This window comes from Marmota marmota, unplaced genomic scaffold, assembly GCF_001458135.2.
Source record: "Marmota marmota marmota unplaced genomic scaffold, marMar, whole genome shotgun sequence".
NCBI classification, from domain to species: Eukaryota; Metazoa; Chordata; class Mammalia; order Rodentia; family Sciuridae; genus Marmota; species Marmota marmota.
Window position 1 is genome coordinate 6,100,110 of NW_026000138.1, and position 21,421 is coordinate 6,121,530.

The 21,421-nt window shown below is 34.7% G+C and overlaps 1 protein-coding gene across 3 annotated transcripts in view; it reads left to right on the plus strand.

Annotated features, from left to right (window-relative positions):
• The window catches only part of LOC125611249 (mediator of RNA polymerase II transcription subunit 13-like), a 216,700-nt gene that overhangs the window by 193,995 nt on the left and 1,284 nt on the right, over positions 1 to 21,421 (plus strand). For all 3 annotated transcript variants that reach the window (XM_048785659.1, XM_048785660.1, XM_048785661.1), the window contains exons 4-7: positions 12,814 to 12,959; positions 15,611 to 15,805; positions 16,172 to 16,360; positions 19,987 to 20,152. In XM_048785659.1, the coding sequence (XP_048641616.1) occupies positions 12,814 to 12,959; positions 15,611 to 15,805; positions 16,172 to 16,360; positions 19,987 to 20,152 (696 nt within the window). The remainder of the gene's footprint in view (positions 1 to 12,813; positions 12,960 to 15,610; positions 15,806 to 16,171; positions 16,361 to 19,986; positions 20,153 to 21,421) is intronic.

Sequence of the window (21,421 nt, forward strand, 5' to 3'; positions counted from 1 at the left end):
GCCGCGGGGCGATTTGCTGAATAAGCAGTTACCCTCCGTGCGACAAACCTCTCGCGTTTGAGTCCCCGTAGCCGATCCTCGTGCGATGGAAATCCTTCCTCCAGGTTCCGGAGCACCCCACTATTGCTGGAAATTCCTAACAAGATATCCTTTAGCCGTCCTGACTTGTCATACTCCCACACAGTGAAGCAGCACACGGGGGTAATGCACTCCCCTCGCCGCCATCTTCCAAATCCCCCGCTACTGATTCTTAATAACGAATGCCAAGAAGTTCTCTGTCAGAATCTTTCATTTCTAAGACTTTTAGAAATTAATGCTTTAAAAAAATGTAAGTGTTGGTAATTTGAACCATTTGTTTTTTTGTTTTTTTTTTTAAAGTGACCAGATGCTGATTATATATGACTGTCATTGAATGTACACATGAGGATAGTTTGAAGAGTTTGTATTTATTGGGTATCCCTGGAGTATATAACAGCTTTCCAGGTGCTAAATCACCTGATTTGTATTTTCTGTTTGTTCCTTTACCTAGATGCTCATGCCATCCTTATATTGAATGACTGCTGGTTCCAACATCCCACTCTTCCTGTATATTCTTTTTTTAAAAAAAATTTATTTCTTCCTGTATATTCTGTCAGTTGAATTTACTTTTACTTCCTAAGAATCAAAGTAATTCTATTTAGCATTTGTATTACATATTGTAAAGTGCCCAGTGACCATTGTCTTTACATAGGCTGTAAGAAAAGCATCTTATGTTTATTTTCTGCTGGTTTTAGCCATCAGATTTATGTTAGAGATAGGGGAGTTGAGATCCTGAGCAATGCTATTGATTGAAGGCTGCACAGTGTTTTGATTAAAGAAAGAGAAAGCCTAGCTTCTAGTGTAGCCCTGTGGCATGAGAAGAGTATGGAAGATAAATACTTGCTGATAACAGCATTCTACCAAATAAGTGTCAGATCCAATTTTATTTCCCCTTTGCTGGAAAACTGTGACCTCCTTTGAGTACTGGTGAGTGAGACATTTTGCAACAGTGCTGAGTATGAAAGGCTGTGCTCTCTGGCGGGCAAATGCCAAATGTTGGAAAGCCTTTAAAGAACTTGCCAAGCCACAGTGAGTGTCAGCTGCTGACACTCACTCTGAAATAGAGTTATCTCAAAAGGTAAATTTCTTTCTGGCATTGTTTTCTGTAGGCAATATTGTAAAAAATGTAACTGGGACTGTTACAGTGAATAGGGACAACAAGTAATTTCATGATGTTGTATTTTTTCATTTATGTATCAGCTTCTGTGAAATAAATAACACTATTAATTTCTTAGAGTTCTAGGGGAGAGTGAGAATGAAAATAAATCTAATTCTTCCCTTTCTTTTTTTATCATGGTTCATCTCATTCTAAATGTATTTAAAGTAGTTTACATTTAATAAATGGAATGAGGTAGAAAAATCAGATGAGGAAATATGGATAGAAGGAAGAGTAAGTGTTCACATCCATCTGTGATGGAAAGTGCAGCTAGTGGGGTGTGGGGAAGCAACATACCATGCAGACCAAGGCTTCCGAGGAGTCCCAGGACTTGTTAAATAGGCTTGCTTCTCTGCTGCTGTTTGCTTGACTGTAGAGGTGAAGTCCTCCTTGCTGTTGTTTACCTGGTGAATGGTAGCATATTGGAACTCCCATCTGCTTATGCTTTCTTGGCAGGTCACTTCTGCTGGTGAGCTGGGTATGGGAATCTAGGCAGATGTCAGAGGTCTGTCCCTACATTTCTTTCAAGCTGGCAAGAACTTCACTATGACTGCCACTCATGCTCCCCATGGGTGTCAGAATCTGTCATAATGGTTGGATGTTTTTGTTAAACATAAGCAAACATTTCATGATTTTAAGATATACTATAAAAATATATTTTGTAATTTAGGAAGATCCAACATTTTAGTTTAGCAGTAGGGTGCTATGGAGACAGGCTAGTTTATGTTCTTAGTCAGCGACTCAGACAGATCTAGCTGACTCATTTCAGTGCCTGTGAATCCTTTATTATTTTTATTTTTTTATTTATTTCTTACATACATGACAATAGTGGAATGCATTACATTCATAAGTATCCATTCACAGCACAATTTTTCGTAATTCTGTATATAAAGTATATTCACAGTATACAGTGCCTAGTTTTTTTTTTCTGTCCATTCATCATTAGGTATTTAATTTTATTAAGAGAATTCTGTAAAAACTTGACAATAACTTAGGCATGAGTTAATATAAGTACCTGTTGGTAACCTGCACATAGAGCTCTATAGACTGGATCTTAGTATTCAGAGTGGATTAAGTTTTTGATATTAAAAACAGAAAACATTGAAGATTATTTTGAATTTAAATATGTTCATCTTCTGTCCTGCCTCAGCAGTATTCTACTGTGGGAAAAGTCCAGACTTCAGGTCTCAGGGCTATGCTGCTACCCTGTGAAATTAAATGAACTTCCTGAAACTTTACTTTCTTCATGGATAAATAAAGAATCAAATAAGTTTTCTTTTGCTTTTTCCTACTAACCTATGGCCTGTTGTGATCCAGGTATGCTGCTGGCATTGTTGGTATACAAGCTTTCATTTAATCCGCCTAGTTTTTAAATGAGAAAAATTTATGTGGTTCTCCATCAGTCCCTCTGTATCCCCCACCCTTTATTTCTGTCTTTCAAATGGAGGGACCCTCCCCAACACCTGCAGGAAAAAAAAGGATGAAAGGTTTTGTTTTATGCTTAAAAAAAAAAAAAAAATTCCAAGCATGTCTTAAAGTGAGCAGTGAAAGTACGTTGGTTGTTTTGGGTTACCTAATATAAATGTCACTTTAATCTATATATTCTTCCAGCCACACTCCTGTTGAATTTTTAAAGAGCTGTCCAGACTGTGACTAGATAATCTGGCCTAGTTCAATAATCTCAAGGGAGATATTAATAAGATGACTTTCATAAGCCTCAGAGTTTGTGTATGTTCACTTCTGGTTTTTCAAGCACACATACACATCTCTGACTAAAATAGCCTTATGTCTATTTTGGCATCTTTAAACCTTCAAACTCTTCTAGATTTTGAATCAAGGTTACATTGAGTCACAGCCTCTTCTCACTGTTACTTGCTTTTAGTGAGTGAGGTACCCAGGGAGGAGCATTAAGTCCTTTAGTCCACCAAGGCTCTGCTTTTGTATTAACACAGGCACACTGCTTCTGCTCTGGCACCACTGCAGGAATAGTAGACTGTGATCTGGAAGAACTAATGTACCATCCAAGTGCCAATTTTACTGCCAGGGAAGGGCAGCAAAGAGCAATCTAATTGTGCTCATTTGTGTGTGTGTATGTGTGTGTGTGTATCTGTCTGTACACATGTGTGCATTATATATACATATGGATTATATGTATGTGTGTATGTGTGTGTGTGTATATATATATATAGAGAGAGTGTGTGTGTGTATATATATATATAGAGAGAGAGAGAGAGCACACTTTTGTATATGTAGGTGAAGTATTCAGTGACACAATTTTGAATTTAACAATGTAATTGGTAACTTTTTCATAGGAGGGTGATTATTCATAGTACTCTAATGCTAATTCAATGGTTAGAATAAAGTAAATAAATCTTTCATTTAAAGATATGCATGAGTAACTTTCCCTGGACATTTTAATTGGCCTTTTAATCAGATTTAACTTATAATTTAAAGTGAAGATACATGAAATAGTAAAAGTGTTTCAAAAAAATTTTAAATAATATAAGCAAATCTTATTATTTGGATATTATAATGCCACTCTCTTTTGAAACGGAGGTAAAAGTTAAGGCCTATGGAATAAGAGAAAACAGTATACTTGTGAGCAAAGATCTACATATAGTCTTTGTGAGGGCTGCCAGAATAAACTGAATATTTTTAAGGAAAGGAAACCATAAAGTTAACATTAGAAAATATTCCCAGATGAGAATCTATAAAGAGGCAAATTGCTTCTGGCAAGAGGTTTAGTTAATGACAACTTCGAAAATCTTAAGATGATAAGTTCATAACACAGAAAGCATTTAGATAAAATTATCTAAATGCATTCTGCATTGTGACTCTGTTATCAAAACACTTTTACACCATGAAAAGAACAGGAGTTTATTAATATTCATAATGCATTTTTGAAAGCACATGTAATAGTTGCATTCTGAAAACTCACTCTAAGAAGTGAAAGTATCTTTTTTTAAAATAATAATTAGAATATTGTATAAGAATAAAATGATCTGGAATACCAGTCCTTCCTTTTTTGCATTTATGCAACTCCTTTCCCACTTACCCCAGTTACAACCCATGCCAATTAAACAGCCTTAAAAGGTGCCTTTTAATAAAATAACTGGAAATTACAAACTTGTTACCTCCTATTAATAACTAGTTCTCACTTTTAAGGTATTCACTGCATTTATCAGTTGTTCTTGCTCGTCCTATCATGGAACTTTCTGAAAAAAAGGTAAACTAATTTTCAGTTTTAACTAAAACTGCATTCATCCATTTGGTGGCTGTTAAGTGCTATGTGTAGTATTCTCTGCTTGGTGCTTGGAATACAGAGGATAGTAGGATAGACATTGTTTCTTCCTTAAGGAGAGACTATCAAAATAAGTTAAATAATTGCGATTATTATAAGCCATATGAAGGAAACAAATTAGACTCATGAATTGATGTAGTAAGAGATAAAGCTGGCAGGATAAAATGGAACCAGATTTCTTTCCCTATTGTAATATAGTTTCAGTTTTACTTACTGGACCTCTGTAAGTAATATACTTTCAGCTGGTTAGGACAGTAAGATAGATTATATGATATTTTATAAATTATAGGAGAACTTATCTTGCTAGCCCTCCCCTTCTCATGGATTTGGGTCATTTCTTATAGAAATGTGGCATTCTTTACATTGTTTTGGGTACAGAATGATACATGATATCGAATGACAGAGAGGGCCCTGTGGAGGCTGGAGAGGGAGCTCAGAGTGTACCAGCCCTGGGAGCCAGGGCTTCCTGTTCACCTCCCTTCCAGGATGCCCGGGAGGGTTTAGGGTTCTGCTCTGCCTAGCTACTCACTCAACTAGTAGAAGGAATTTCTCTAGTCATTGTCTTTTCATATTTATATAACTCATGATTCCTACTTTAGAGAAATATAAATATGTTATTTAAAACCCTGATGTCTATGAGGCAGGAGCCAGGAAATTTGATTACTCACAATTGATATTGCTATATTTACCAAGGAGTTACTTTTGAAACAAAATATTTCAGTGGCCTTTTTCTTAGTTTGATTCTGAAAGAAACAGATCTTTGATGCTCAGATCAAAGATGAAATATGATAATAAAGCACCTACTGTGAAGGGGTGTAAGCATTAATAAATTTCCCTAAGTCATGTTATATTCAAATAATTTCTTATTTGAAAAAAGCTTAATAAATTGCTGTATGATCACCTCTCTATCAATGGTATTTGTATAGGGCACTTGAAATGACATTCTATGAACAAAAGTAAGCCCAGGTGTTTATTAGTTGTAAAATAATTATCCCAGCATTTGGTTTGCTTTTAAAATCCTTAATATGAATGTGTTCCAATACTATCATTATGTTCTCTGATGTGATTTTTGAAAAACAAAGTTCAGTTGATCTCCATCTCACAGACACATACAGACTTATACTCCTCCTCCTACCTCCTCTTCTCTCCTTCTCTTATTTCCCCCTCCCTCTCCTTTTATTTCTCTTTCTTCCCCTTTCTTTCTGTCATTCTCTCCTCCTACTTTCTTCTTTTCTTTGTCTCTTTCTTCCCCTTTCTCTCCCTCTTTTCCCCTATTTCCCTTTGTTTCAGTATCTTAGAAAGAAAGAACATGATACAGAGAAAGCCTTGTATTTATAAACAAGTTTAGATCCATGGTACCTCTGAGCATGTGGTTCAGGTACCCGAAAAAGAAAGTGATGAGCTCTCTAGGGGCAAAATAAAAAAAGGAGCTGTGGGGGTGACTTTAAATTATGTGGTGAGGTTAGATAGGCCTTGCTGATGTGGTGACATTTAAGAAAAGCGTGCAGGAAACGAGAGGGAGAGCTCTACTGATACCTAGGAAGGAGAGTTCCAAGCAGAAGAACAGCAAGCTTAAATAGTGATTGTGTCATTTTTAAGGGTAGTGGAAAGCTTCTTGGGCTAGAATGGAGAGAAGAACAGAGGAGAGACTAATAGGCAGTTTGGTCCGAAAGGTAAGTAGGACAGGGCATTGAGGCTTACTGGGTTTTTGAGTTCACAATCACTATGGTTTAATAATAAATATTAGTGATACTGGTAAGTTACGTCTCTCATTTTGTTTTCCTTCAAATTATGACAGCTTTTCTTGATTGTGTTCTTTTGTATATATTTTAGAATCAGTTTATCTAACCACTTGCTGATATATTGGTAAGAATTGTGTTGACTTTATAGATCAGTTTAGGGGGAGCTCCTGGTTGTTATGATATTACTTCATATCCAAGAATATGTTGAATCTTTTAAAAGATTTTATATCTTCTATTTTATTCTTCAACAGAATATTCTGTAAATTTTTCTGTAGAAGAATAAAATGTCGTGGGCTGGGGATGTGGCTCAAGCGGTAGCAAGCTCGCCTGGCGTGCGTGCGGCCCGGGTTCGATCCTCAGCACCACATACAAACGACAGATGTTGTGTCTGCCGAAAACTAAAAAATAAATATTAAAGAAAAAAAAAAAGAAGAAGAATAAAATGTCGTTTACTGATTTATTTTCTATGTATCTTACAGTTCTTTTTGCTACTGCTAATGGGGTATATTTTTTCAATTGTTTTGTAAGTATTTTGTTTTACAGTTGCTGATTTTGCTTCTACCAACCTTATGAACTTTTAAATTATTTTTTAGTGCTGTTAGTCTGGAAATTATCTTCCTAGAGAACTTTAGAGAATTTTATTATCTATACATGTAGTGTTACTTCTTCCATCCTGATTTTTATACCATTTTTTTCTTGTTTTATTGCATTGAATTGGACATCTGAGACAGTGTTGTGTAGAAGACTAAATACTCATGTCTAGTTCCATTTTTTTTTTAAAGAGGATCCTTCTAAAGTTTGAACAGTCAGCAAGAGAATTACTTTATCTGTTTAAGTTAGTTCCTTTCAACTCCCAATTTACAGAGAATCATTTTTAATAATTACTGTCGATCTTTTTGAAATTTGATACTTTTTTCTTTATGTATTGAGATAGAGTTTTTGATTTTTTTTCTCCTTTATCTGTTACTGCATGGTAGTACAATCAGATTTGCTGATGTTAATCCATCACATCATTTGTTGAAACAATTTGAATAAGAGAATTGAGCGAGTCTAGGAAGTTTGTGGAACCCTTCTTAGTTGGTGTTGAGATGGATGGATGATTATTTTTTATTATTTTGCAATAGTAGGGATTGAGCTCAGGGGTACTTTACTGCTGAGATACATCCCCACCCTATTATAATTCTTATTTTAAGACAAGGTCTCACTAAGGGGGTGGGGGCATTGGCTGCTTTAGGTGGAAGGTGAAACCAGAGAGAGGTGACAGATAGAAGATTGCACAGAATGCAGTTTGTTGGGAACTTACTGGGAGGAAAATGTCTAGGATGGTCATAAGTTCAGTGTATTCCCCCAATTTGAGTCAGAGGGATGGGAACTATATGGTCGGCAGGACAAAAATAACTTTCATTCAAGTCATAATTACTTGATTTATCTCAAGCTCCTATCAAAGAAGTCAGTCAGGCACATTCTTGGCGCTCGGTGCACAAAGGTCTGGTGGTGAAGCTCCACACACTACCTGAAGTAATGGCTTCCTTCATTCACAGTAAGCTGGGGACCTGCCTGGGAAGCCTAGTGGGGTACTCAGGCAGGCGCTACGGTCACTGCCCAGGATGGTTATAGTCAGGTCAGACTGGATTTTATTATTCTCATCCTTCTTTTGTATTGTGTTTATACTTTTTTTTGTTTCTCAACTTCTTGATTTGAATTATTAGACTTTTTCCTCAGCATTTAGGTATGTAAATTATTCTCTTAGTACTGTTTTCTTTCAGATTTTGACATGTATTACTTTGGTTTCATTTAGTTTTAAATATTTTGTGATTTCTGTTGTGATTTCCTCTGTAACCTATGATTTATTTAAGGAGTACATGTTTAGGTTTTCAAACAAAAGGATTTTATTTTAACCTATTTTTAAGCTATTGCTGTCTATCTAAAACATACTGTTTTAGAGAGTGTGTAATATATACGATATCATTATTTCTTTGAAATTTGAGACTTGTTTGGGGTCCTATTACCCATTCAATTTTAAGAGACCTTTCTTCTGTTCTTGGAAAGAGAATTGGTTCTCTGTTTATGAAAAGCCAACATATATATATACATATACACACATGTATATATGTTTCTCATTCTAAACTTTTGTATTCTTAATAGCTTGCTTATTAAATTATGAGGAAAATATATTAAATATTAATTTTAAATCTGTTACTTTCTTCTTAACCTTTTTAAAAAAATCTTCATATATTTTTAAGCTATATGTAATACATTTATGATTGTTTAAATTTCCCGTTGAATTCCTGTTTTTTTTTAAAATCTGAACTTAAGCTTAAAACATGTTTTATTTATTGTTATTTCTATAAACTAGTAGTATTTTCGTTAGGATTCGTGTAACATATGATTTTCTACCTTTTATTTTCATTCTTTTGGATGATTTTACTGAAGCAAATGGAGGAAAGAATGAAGATTATAAGTGAAAGAGGATGAGGATGGGAGCAGCTTCACAAAGAAAAAGAAATATCTAGGACTCTAGGGAGAAAAGTGAGATAGGGTTTAATTGCAAATGTGTTTGAGGTCGGAAAGAAGTTGAGTAATTACCTGAATCAGACTAGACTTGCTGAGTAAAGAGAAAAGAATCATCAGTGTTGAGAAGACCTGTGATACCTTGTCAAGAAGCGTGGCTGGCATTGGGGTTGTAGCTCAGTGGTACAGCATTTACCTAGCATGCAGGAGGCTCTGAGTTTGATCCCCAGCATTGCCACCAAAAAAAAAAAAAAGCAAGGCTCCAATTTTAGTTGGAGTGAACTTATATTGTTTTGATCCTGAATAATTATTTGGTACTATCATCTGTACTACTACAGTAAGGGAAGATAGTAGACTTGATGCAGAGGCTGGTTTAAATTGCATAGTGTGTGTTTATGTTAATGAGAGGATGTATTGTATAGGAGCAAAGCAGTGTTTCTAAAGTAGAAAGTCTTGGATGCACTTTATACACTGTGCTCAGGAGGACCCAAGCTCTGCCCAGCTGTGCTCTGAACTTGTTGGATCCGTTGGCTCATACTCTGCCTTTCCTCTGATCTAGAGGCTGATCTTTTTGATAATCTCTAAAAGACCCTTTCAGTTTTCAAATAATGAGGGTATCTGAAACAGAGTTGAGTGATTAAAAAAGGTTCAAGTTAAAGTGGGTGATTGGTGAAAAGCAGCAAGAATAGATAAGGAATTGGAAATAAAGATTTATCTTCTAACTCTAAAATACCTCTATACATCATCATATGCCTTTAATTATACTTGTAGAGTTCCCTATTTTCACTGTTCTTTAAAATCTGATCTCATTTTACCAATATAAAATATCAGTTGGTAGGAATTTAAATGAACAACTGTGTTTATACATGAACTAACTAATGGAAAGAACATTAAATTCGAAGGCTAATCCACTTGTGCCTCTAAATGTGTCATTGGATAAGCTAAACTCTTTAGCTCTATTTTTGTCGTATGTAAAGGAGGAGAAGCTAGTCTTTGTATAAAACCACCTGAATTTGATTTTTAGATAGGTTTTTTAGAACAGAGAAGTATGATTGTTATCTAACTTCATTTTATCAAGATGTGGCATATCTTTTAGATATGTCTATGGACAAGAAAAAGTAAATGGGTGACAACACTCTGGTGAATTTATAACTTGGCAGTTTTCTCCCAACGTGTATCACAAGGTGGTGTGATCGTTTTCACTGTTTGAAGCAATGCCATGGATAAAGATATTGATGGCTTACTGATCAGATAACCAATATGTTGGATATAGAATCAAAATCAGTGATGATCTTAGCCAAGAGCCAGGTATGACAAGCTGAAGCATCATGAGTTCCTCTAATGGGCCAGCAAGCACATTGCACGAGGACAGAGTCAGATGCTTCCTCTGATCCTCCCTCCATTGCTCTCTGTGTAACGTGGCCACACATTGAACAATACAAAAGAATATTGTAAATTATCTCTCACCTAGTCATGCTCCTTCATTCCCCAAAGCAGCCCAGTGTTATTAGGCTTTTTAAAGTGAATTGTTCCTGGAAAAAAAAAATTATGTCACTAACAAGCAAATTCCTGTGCATGTATTCCCCCCTTTCTCATTTTATAAAAATGAAAGTATATTATTCATATTATTTTGAACCTTTTTTTTTTTTCGTTCTCTTAACAGTTTTTGTTGGGGTTTTTCCATGGTAGTATGATCATTTCCTTTTAAGTGGCTGCACAATATTACTTTGTAGGGATATGCCATAGTTCAGTTAACAGGTCTTCTACTGATGGCTATTTTGGCTGTATTCAGACTATTAAGAGAGGGTTGTAATCAGAAACTGCTCAGTAGTTTTATCTGTGGCATAAATTTTTAGAAGTGGTATTGCTAGGTCAAAGTGGAATTCTACTTCCTAGAATTAGTATTGTCATTTCTGTCTGACCTCTGACTGCATGTTATCACTGGGGGAAAAAAATAGAACTTAATTGCTAGAGAGGGTTTTAGTTACTTTCAAATCCAGTAATTCTGTGAGTGTAGTTCTTAGACCTGGAACAGTAGCAGCATTGCTTGAGAAATTGTTAGAAATGCCTCTCCAGCCCACATCACTCTCAATTCTCCTGAATCAGAACCTCTGGGGGCCTGGCGGTCTGTGCTAACAGTTGCTTATTATCTATAAGGAAATTATCAGAGAGATGCAGTAACTTGCCAGAAAGTATACAGTTATTGATGGCCTCTGGTACATTTGTATTATGACTTGCCATTTTTCTTTTTTCTTTTAGTTGTCTCTTTTAAACTTTTTTTAGAGTTGTCAATATTAAAAATAGGTGCTTGCATCATTCTTTGTATTTACTAGTTGATAGCTAAATGTTGGTTGAGTTTATTTTCACACACAGGTTAGAATAATAGAGAACATATTCTGTAGCTACATTCTATGTCTGGAACTCCCACCAGCTTCTTTAAATTAAGTTACTGAATACACAGGATACTGGGATAGAAAAGGATGAGTCATTTCAAATCCTTGGCTAAAATTTATAGCTAAAAGATTAGCCAGTCCACAATCAGTAAAACTGTATTTTGGTTCTATTATATACTATACATGTTGAGTGTTGGAAATATTGTGTTTCTAGTGTCATTATCATAAAGGAAGAACATTTTTACTATTAATATTGTTTGATTCCTATGTACCTTTAGGTTATGTGCAAATTTTCCTCACATGCTGAACTTGAAACTTCGAAGTATGGTGTCAAAGATTTAAACCCCTGCCTCTCCCCACCAATTTTAGCTACTATATTGCTTGGCTATACTAAATACCCATACCAAGACTGCATGTATCCTATTGGTGAAATTTCACATTATTCTAGTAAAACCAAAAAAGTCAGTATTTCAACATATGTATCAAAGAAGAATATGTATATATCACTGTGTGATAGGGTGATATTCTTATCACTTTCATTTCACATTTTCTTTAAAGCGTTATTATTTTACATTAAAAATAAAACTTAAAGATGAGTAGTACTCAGAATATACTTTATGATATATTAAAGAACTTTTAAACAGAAACAACTTCTTAGAGATGATTTTTAAAAATGGTGGTTTCCTGGCCTTGTTTAGTAATGTGATTTTGGTTTATCGGGCAAGTGCTCCTATGAGCTATTTTGAGGAATGGGGATTTGTTATGCCTGGCCGAGGGCCAAAGTTAACAAGTTTGAAGGAATGTGCTACTATAGTAGTATTGAAATTCTTTTTCTCTACTAAACTCCCCCCCTTTTTTTTTAATCAGTTTTTAGCTCATTGTGTAGAAAACAGAAGTGGAATGCTTCAATAATTTTTTGGTGATCAGAAGTGAATTGTAAACATTTAGTATAATAAAATTACCAGTTTCTTTAGATACTGATTACCTTAACAATTGTATATTAGGAAATTATATACAACATCGTTCTTAATTTCTGTTTTTATATCAACAGCTTTAACCTTATTATAATGTTGTAAACTTGCAAATTTTATGTTATTGTTCTGTTTTACCAAAGGCCAACTGTTTTGTCATTATCCCTAGAATCAGTTAAGAGCCAGTTCAGACATCTCAGGAGTTTGCCTTTTTATCTTGTTCATGAGTCATTGTGTATAAGCCTTTTAAATTTAGTTTTCTCACATAATTTGACTTAACACAGTTTTAACTACCTTCCATGTACTAGGCATGAAAGGTAGAAAATGTTTGATTTTTCCTGATCTTTGTTTATAGTTGACATAGGAGTTAGATTTTATGCAAATCATACTGCACAGTAATCTTGGAAAGATCAGAATGCAACATATCTAAATTATCAGATTTGTCTGGCAGCTTTAGTTTAGTTTGTGAACAAGTTATTATTTTCTTATATTATCAGTACATAATCAAATAGAAATTTATGTGTTGTCCACAGTTGACAAGAGGTCAACTTTGTGCTGGATGGCTGGTAAAGTAGAACTGTATCTCCTCTGTAGTTTCTGTTTCTAGCACCTGTTTTCTACCAAAATTTAAAGTTTAACTTCTAACTTTTTCCTTTTTTAGTGAACATTTGTCCTGTGCATTTACATTTTTTCTTCATGGAGAAAGTAATGTATGCACAAGTGTGGAGATTGCCCAACATCAGCCAATTTATTTGATCAGTGAGGAACATATACACATGGCTCAGTCTTCACCTGCACCATTTCAAGGTAAGCAATCAGTGATGTTCCTGCTCTCTATGGTGTCTCCCCCCGCCCCCACCCCCCACTGGCGTGCCCACCACCAGGCCATCAAGTGGATAGCCATCTTGCCCCAGAAGGCTTTGCAGGTGGAGGTGTTATCTTAAATGGGCATTTGAAAGGTAAGCACAAGGGTCAGTTATTGAAGAAAAAAGGAACAACTTAGTTTCACAAGTAAGTATTATTAGTAGCTTTTTGTGGAAGCATATCATATATATAACACGGTCTTATGTGAAGTTGTAATAAAGAATATGAGGTAGAGAATTTCACAACAAAATAAATCAATAAGTATTTGAGAAATATAATCCAATGAGTATTGACAACTTTTGTAAATGAAAAGGTTTCATCTCTGTGTTTGTTAACAAAGTTACAGTAATATAATGACTTAGTAAAGATTACTGTTAAACTTGGTATGTAAAATTTCAACCAAAAGTAAAATTTCTAGAGTTGATATATAGGGTATAGTTTCTTCAGTTAGTATCTTCATTATTTTCTTTAATTGTAGGGCTACACTGTTAATAAGTTTTTGGTTAATAATTTTACTTAGTTCATTCATATTTTCATTAATTCTCAGCCTGAGCACCTAGATATCCTAAAATAGCTTTATGTCCTTTTCATTGACTGAACATTCTAAATCTTTATTTTTGTCTTTGCAATTCAGAATTTTCTATTAGTAATAGTTTTAAAGTGTTACAATATTAGGTTGAGCCATATGGAAAAATCTTTTGATTCAGTATTAATATATTATTACTAGAGATATCTGTTTGAGATAGGCTTATTAGATCAATATAATTTTTAAAACACTGATATTTAAACTGACTTGACTAAAATATTTTAATCACTATAGCAGCCTAAAAAGAGTATTTAGCTTTCATATTTTATTTTTTTGTTTTTTACATACTATTCTGACCTAATTTGACAAATGAATCTGTTTCTTGCCCTAAAGTTAATTAAGCCTTTTTAAAAAATATACATCGGAACATTGAATTCTCATTTATTCATGTCCCAATTATTATCGATAGCCCACCGAAACACACATGTACTTTATCCTTCTGTAAATTGTTTTTTTATGTATGAATTACAATAAAATTTAAAACAATCCAGTTCTCAAAATGTACACTTATAAGTTATGTAATATATGCTATTATGGATTGTCAGACTTAGTTAAATACTATGGGTTCTTGAGTATGAAGTCGCAGAGGATAATCTGTCTTCTTATACTTTATTAGTCAAAATAAAAGAATTTATTTATTATAATAACAGAAGGAATTGCTAATCATGAGAGAAGTGACTTTTAATCTTGTAAGTGGGGAAAGATCATATTAGGAATGCCAGGTCTCTATTGACCAGTAATTTTAAATCTTTGTTGTTTGTTAATATTCAAATCATAGAAAACTTCTGAGAGACATTTTCCTGCTTAGTTCCTGTGATGGTTGGTGTAGAAGGTGCTGCCTTATATATAATTATGCTGAACATAATTATACAAATTAATATGAAAATTTCCTAGTAGACTAATGCAAAAAATAAATAAAAGGCTCTTTATATATATAATATTTACCTTTAGTTTATTTATTTTTATGTGGTGTTGAGGATTGAACCCAGGGTCTCACACTTGCTAGGCGAGTGCTCTACTGCGGAGCCACAACTCCAGCCCAAGGCCCTTGATTAAGTGCTGGTTGGAGTCAGTAGTTTTATTCCATTTGGATCATTGAGGAACAGCAGAAAGACCCCAGAAATAGGTGGTGTTTATATCTCTCATGACTAATACTCCTCTCCTGATTTATGTGACGTATCACCAGACTGTTAAGGGAAAAAAACAACAAAAAGGACATGTCAATAACTATGCTTATTTAAAAAAATAAAACTTAGGATTAAAATAATAGTAATTTTTATACCCTGAAAAGTATTTGGGGGGGGGGTTAAATACCCTGGGGCTAGGAACTGACTGGGTTACTCACAGTAACATGTCAACTATATTTTCATGTCTAACTCAGTGAAAATAACAGTAAGATAAAAAAACTAACGAAAATGGAAGGACTTTGAGTTCCTTATTTTGAATTAAATAAAATTTTCATGTTTTTAAGTTGTTTCAGACCTCCAAAATCGTCATATAACTAAAATTATAGTGAACATTATACTTCAAGCTCTGAATATTAAATCTTTTCTGTCATTAAAAGTTTTATTTATATATTCTTCACTGATTACCACAGATATTTAAGAAGTCTCAGTAACCACAGAGTGTTCAGTTGGTGGATTTAGGGCATTATATATTGAATAGTTTTCTTCTGTTATGGAAGATTCAGTATTCACATTGTATAGGTCATTATCAAATGTGTATGTGCTTTAATATTCAGATAGTTTACATATATTATGTGTTGATAGACTTGATAGTATAATATGATGCCTGATTTTCCTCAAAAATAAATAAGTTTGAGAGGCATATAAAAATAAATACCAAAATAAGAAATCTTTAAAAGTCATACTTTAAAAGATGTTAAGAAATAAAATGCAATGTACATTAAGTGGTATTGTGCTTTATCCTAAAATTACAATGTATGCAGCATCACACATAAGCAGAATTTCTCTTCTAATGTGTAGCTTGTTCTCTTCTCCCTGCATAGTTCTGGTGAGTCCATATGGCTTAAATGGCACGCTAACAGGCCAAGCATATAAAATGTCAGACCCAGCCACCCGCAAATTGATTGAGGAATGGCAATATTTCTACCCGATGGTGCTAAAAAAGAAAGAGGAATTGAAAGAGGAAGAAGAGTTGGGATATGATGATGATTTCCCCGTGGCAGTAGAAGTAATTGTTGGTAAGAGAAAATATTTTGCCCAAAGAACTTTATTCTATCTTCTTCATCTTCCTTAATTTAAAAGATAATCATTTAGGTTCATCAGGAACAATCTGTAATTTTTCCATCTTATTTTTTATTCTCCTGACACAGTGGTATGTGCCGAGTAGTTATCTTGCCTGAAGCAACCATGGTCCCTGTATTCCAAATGTTATTATCATCAGGTTGGAGTGCATGTTCAAACAGCTATTAACTTTGGAAAGAATGAAACATATCGCTTTTGTTAGCACTTCAGTTTCCCATTGAACTTTGAACCCAACCCCAGGAATTGTGAATTTGACTTTCCTGTGTGAACTCTTTCTCAGGCCTCACTCTGTTCCCTTACAGGTGGTGTTCGGATGGTCTACCCTTCAGCTTTTGTATTGATCTCTCAGAATGACATCCCAGTTCCTCAGAGTGTTGCCACTGCTGGAGGCCATATTACAGTTGGGCAGCCGGGGCTTGGTAGTGTGAAGGACCCAAGTAACTGTGGGATGCCTCTGACCCCTCCCACCTCTCCAGAGCAGGCCATCACAGGTGAGTGTGATTGAGCAGTCTCCTGGGTAGAAGAGATCCCAGAAAGGCACTAGCTCCCTTGCCATGGAACACGTGAACACCACCGAGAAATTCCAGGTGGAAGAGGTGGAGGTAAGAGAGTATTTAGGGATTTTACAACATGGAGAAGAAAAACTTGAAACAGAATATTTTAAGTTTCAGGATTTCAGTTGTGCATATATTAATTGTATCTTTAACTGAATAGTTTGATTGTTGCTCCTACGTTCTGTACACACATCTATATCTTTGCCCAGATGGCCATGCTAACCAAGGACATGTCTTGGACATTTCTCTTTCTGTTATAATATTTTCTATTGTAAAGTTAGCGTATCACCTCAGAGTTCTGACCTTTGTCCTGTCAGTTGTATGTTTCATTATTAATAAATATTAATTACATATGAAAAAATTTGATAGTTTGAAACGTCTTCCATCATTGTTTAAATTGGGAACATTTTTGCTTTCTTTGTTCAGTAGTGTATTTCTTATATTAACTTTTTTTATTTTTGTAGTGACCTCATTTAAATTGGAAATTTGGTCACTAAGGAAAGTATACTTATCATACTTGAGCTGAAATAGGATTATTTATGGGCATCTAATGTGGACCATGATGGCAGGAACATCAGAGTAAATGAAATCTTGGCTTCTAAACTTTGAAAACAAATATTCAAACACTATATATGCCTACATGGTAATTGCTGAATTTGCTACATAGTGAGCATTCAGTAAATGTCTGTGGTTAGTGAATATATTTAGGGAAAGCCCTAGAGTTTGTAATTGAATAGATATTGTCCTCTCATACATTTTTCAAGGTGAATGTATTTAATTCTCATACTTATTCTGAACCTCAGTTTCCTTTTCTGTTTAAAACATGCTTTACAGGATTGTTAGAAGTATTAAGTAGGGTACATGAAAGTACTTTTAAATAATATAGAAGTATACAAATGGAAAGTTCAGAATATTTAAAGCAGTGCTTAGAATTGCAGTTGCAGCACATGTTATTAAATTGCTTGGAAGTAATTATGCAGATACCATGTGGGAGACAGAAATGGACAACATGTAGTCTCCGCTTCCCTCCTCCCTTTTAATTTATGTTTTAGTTTATAAAGGCCCATTTGTTTGCTGAGGTGGTGGGGAAAAAATTTTGCATTTGGCCCTTTGTTTCTGCATGTTCTTCACCTGTGGGTTCGATCAGTAGCAGACTGAAAATACTCAAGCAAAAACAGTTGTGTCTGTACTGAATACATACCGGCTTTCTTCCCTTTGTCAGTATTCTCTAAACAATAATGTGTAACAATTATTTACATAGCAATTACATTGCATTTGGCATTTTAAGTGATCTAGAAATTATTTAAGTGTGTGAGTTATGTGCAAACACTACTTCATTTTAATAATTTTAATAAACTTAATAATGTGCAATTATTAAATTATCAGTTTTTTGTTTATCTGTTTGTCAGGTGTTTAGTGAAATTGTATTAAACTAGAATTGATGTGTATATGTTGCCTTGACCTGATTAGTTCAGAACTCTAAATTTCACAGTTCAAAAAGAAGAGGGTTTGTTTATGGTGGGTTTCATTGTGGGCTTCATAACTCTAAATCTTCAAATTCCTTCCCTCCCAATTTTTTTGTATGGTATTATGGCTGGCCTTGGAGAAATAAAAGGTTCTGATACCCTTTTTTTGGGCGGGGATACTAGGTATTGAACTCAGGGGCACCCGGCCACTGGGACACATTCCCAGTCCTATTTTATATTTTTATTTTTGAGAAAGGATCTCACTGAGTTGCTTAGTGCCTCACTAAGTTGCTGAGGCTGGCTTTGAACTCATGGTCCTCCTGTTTCAGCCTCTGATATCCTTTGACTAAAATGAATTTGCCCCTTATTTTGAAGTAACAGTATGTTGAAAATATAAATTAGGACCATCAAGAAGAATCCTAGTCACTCTAACATTAAACATTGCTGTGTTTTCCTAGATACAGGACAGAATGGATTATTTTACCCCTTAAAATGGCCGAGGGTCTCCTAGATTAGCAGGGATATAAGAGGGCCAAATGGTTGGTGAAATCACTCATGCCTTATCTGGATAGGTGCACCCACTTGCCTCTTGTGTTTGATATATGGAGGTAATTGGAGGTAACAACATTCAATGTGCAGTTACCAGCTTGTAGTACAGCCTTAAGTCTATGTAAGATAGCACCCACAGTTCAGTATGGTTATTAAGTGCTACTGAAAAGCACTAACCCAGCTTTAATCAGAAGAGTCTCTGTTGCTTGTTTTCCTCTGCCTCTCCTTTTGGGGTCATAAATTACTCCCTCATGAACTGTGGGAATGTAGCTTCTTTAGCTGCTTTATAGATGTGTAGGGATGAGGACTTTTATCTTCTTCTGTTTCTTCAGTTGCCTAGTTTGTGTAATAGGCATGAAAACCAATTATAAAATTGAAATGAATTCTATTGCACAATGAACCAAGGCAAAAAAACTTTAAAGGTAGCAATGAAAGACCAAATTTGTTGTCTCCTTTAATTGATCTCACTTAATATAATGTAATATAACAGTACTTTTTTGGGGTTTAATTCTTTAGAATGTAAACATTTAGGTTTGGTTTTGTTTTTAAAAGCAGAGCCAGGCCTGACCATTCAGCCCTGAGTAATGGTTGTGTTGCATTGATGCAAAGAATATTTAGTTTGTGTTATAAGATTGCATCTTTCTTTTTCAAATAGGAGTGGAGATTTTCCAGAGTGCTTAAATATACTGTTTTGGTGAAGATGTTTTGTATCATTGTTCTATTGAGACTAAAACCCACAATATATTTATTTAATCAAGTGAAAGTACTTAAATCATAATTTAACATTAGAAATTGACTTTACTATTTGTCTTTTATGAGGCAGAAGTAGTAAAATACTCACACAGTACTTACATCATCAGTGGTCATAGTGAAAAGAAATGGATTATACATCAATTTTAGTTGGAAAAGTAAGTGAACTTATTAGAGCGAAACCAGTGAATTTTTAATCCTCTGACATAAAATGTCAAGACAACCCTTTTCAGTATTTTAGAACTAAACTTTCTTAAATAGTGTCAGGCATGAGGACAAACAGTTCCACACACAAATTTGAAATTTGACCTTGTTAAAAGCCTGTGCTATTAAGTTCTTTCTCCTTCTCAGGCACTGTGTGCTGTTGTTACACAACCAGTTTTGCTAAATGGGCATAAAGCTCCCTCTACTGCTTTGTTCTCCCTTGAAACATTTGCTGTGTTCGGTTTTTAAAATTCAAAACAATCAATGCATATTTACATCTTTAATAATGCAATTATGAGCTCTTCCTAGTAAGTTGTATCCAGTACGTGCCTCTGTATGTGTATTCCCTGATGGCTTTGACTGTTGATTGAATCAGTTCCTTTAGGGAAATAGAATGTTAGAAGGGGACAACAAAATACCCTGACACAGATTTCACTCACAACTACATATGATGTTATTGCCAGGGGTAGGGACAAAGCTACAGTGAATATGATTCTCAACAATTAAAATGTGTATTTTAAATACAGTAGCAGTCTGTGCATGAGGAGACATTTTTAGAACATTCTAACACTCCAAGTTGTCTTTGTTTTCCAGGAGAGAGTGGAGTTATGCAGAGTGCTACCAGTCACCTGGGTTCCCAAGATGGGGGGATGGTAACTATGCACAGTCCAAAGAGATCGGGGAAGATTCCTCCAAAACTCCACAATCATATGGTTCATCGAGTCTGGAAGGAATGCATCCTCAACAGAACCCAGTCCAAGTATGTTTTCTGGATTATGTCTGGATTGTGATTTAGTGACCATCTCCTGTTTTGCTGTATGAAGCGGGTCAGTCACACTGTACTGTGTGGCCAAATTTGAGAGGTCATTGGATTGTTGTTTCATCTTTTTTAAGCTTAATAGAATGAAATTCAAAATAGACATGTTAAAATCAGGAAACTGATTTGATATTACCTTTTCATTTTTCAACATAAATAGCTCAGAGATTCACTGTCAGGACAGTAATCAGTGGGTTTGGTTTTTCTTTGTATACCAGTTTATGAATGCTTTCCAATTGCAAAGGGAAATAACCCTTTTTGACAATTTACTATCATGTACTGCTTTATGTTGTAATCAACAGTACCTGAATTGAACTGAGGGGTGTATATTAGCTGTTTTATCCCTGTTTTTTGATTTGAGGAAGCTATATTCTTTTCTTCCTCTACCCAGCTTTTCTTCCCCTTTTCTTTTCCTTCCTTTATCCCTTCTTTCTTTATAACATTTTTTTTTTTGGGGGGGGAAAGGGAGAATCAATTCTAAAAAGAGACTTTGGGTAATTATTTTAATGACCTCAATGATAATGACCAACAATAGCTAGTAAATACTATTCAACTTGCCAAGTTTTATGTTAATCTAATGCGAGTTTCATATCTCTTTTAATGTGGGTGAGATATCCACTTTGTTGAATAATTCAAGTAAACAAATGAGTCTCCATTTTCTTGTAAAGACTGAATATGGACATTCTTGTCAATAACTGCTAACAAGTTCACTCATTTAGAAGTGAATTAAATGTTTCCTAAGTGAAGACTGTTGAGAGTTTTACATACTGGTCTTTTGAATGTGGATTTTAGCAAATTCATACTAAATGTTTATTTCCCAATGAATTGATTCTAGAAAATGTAGTAGATAAAATTTCAAATAATTGTAGTGGAAAATCATATCATATTATAGAGCTTAAGAAGTATCTCTAGTCACTTACAAATGATCTTTTTTTTTTTTTTTTATCATCACTAACTTTACATCTCCACCAACTTTAACAGCCCTCAGCCTCCTATCACTATCACAGAACGGGGTAGTGAGACACCCAAGAAGGTAGGGGAGAATGGGGAGCAAGAGAACTCCCTAGAGAGCTATCATTGAACCACTTTGTAGTATCAGCTGTACCTAAATCAGAAATTCTTATTTTCATTATGTAATAATAGAGATTTGCTACTGATAATCATCAACATGTGGGTGAAGTTTTTCTTTTCCATCTTTCACTTCACATTAAT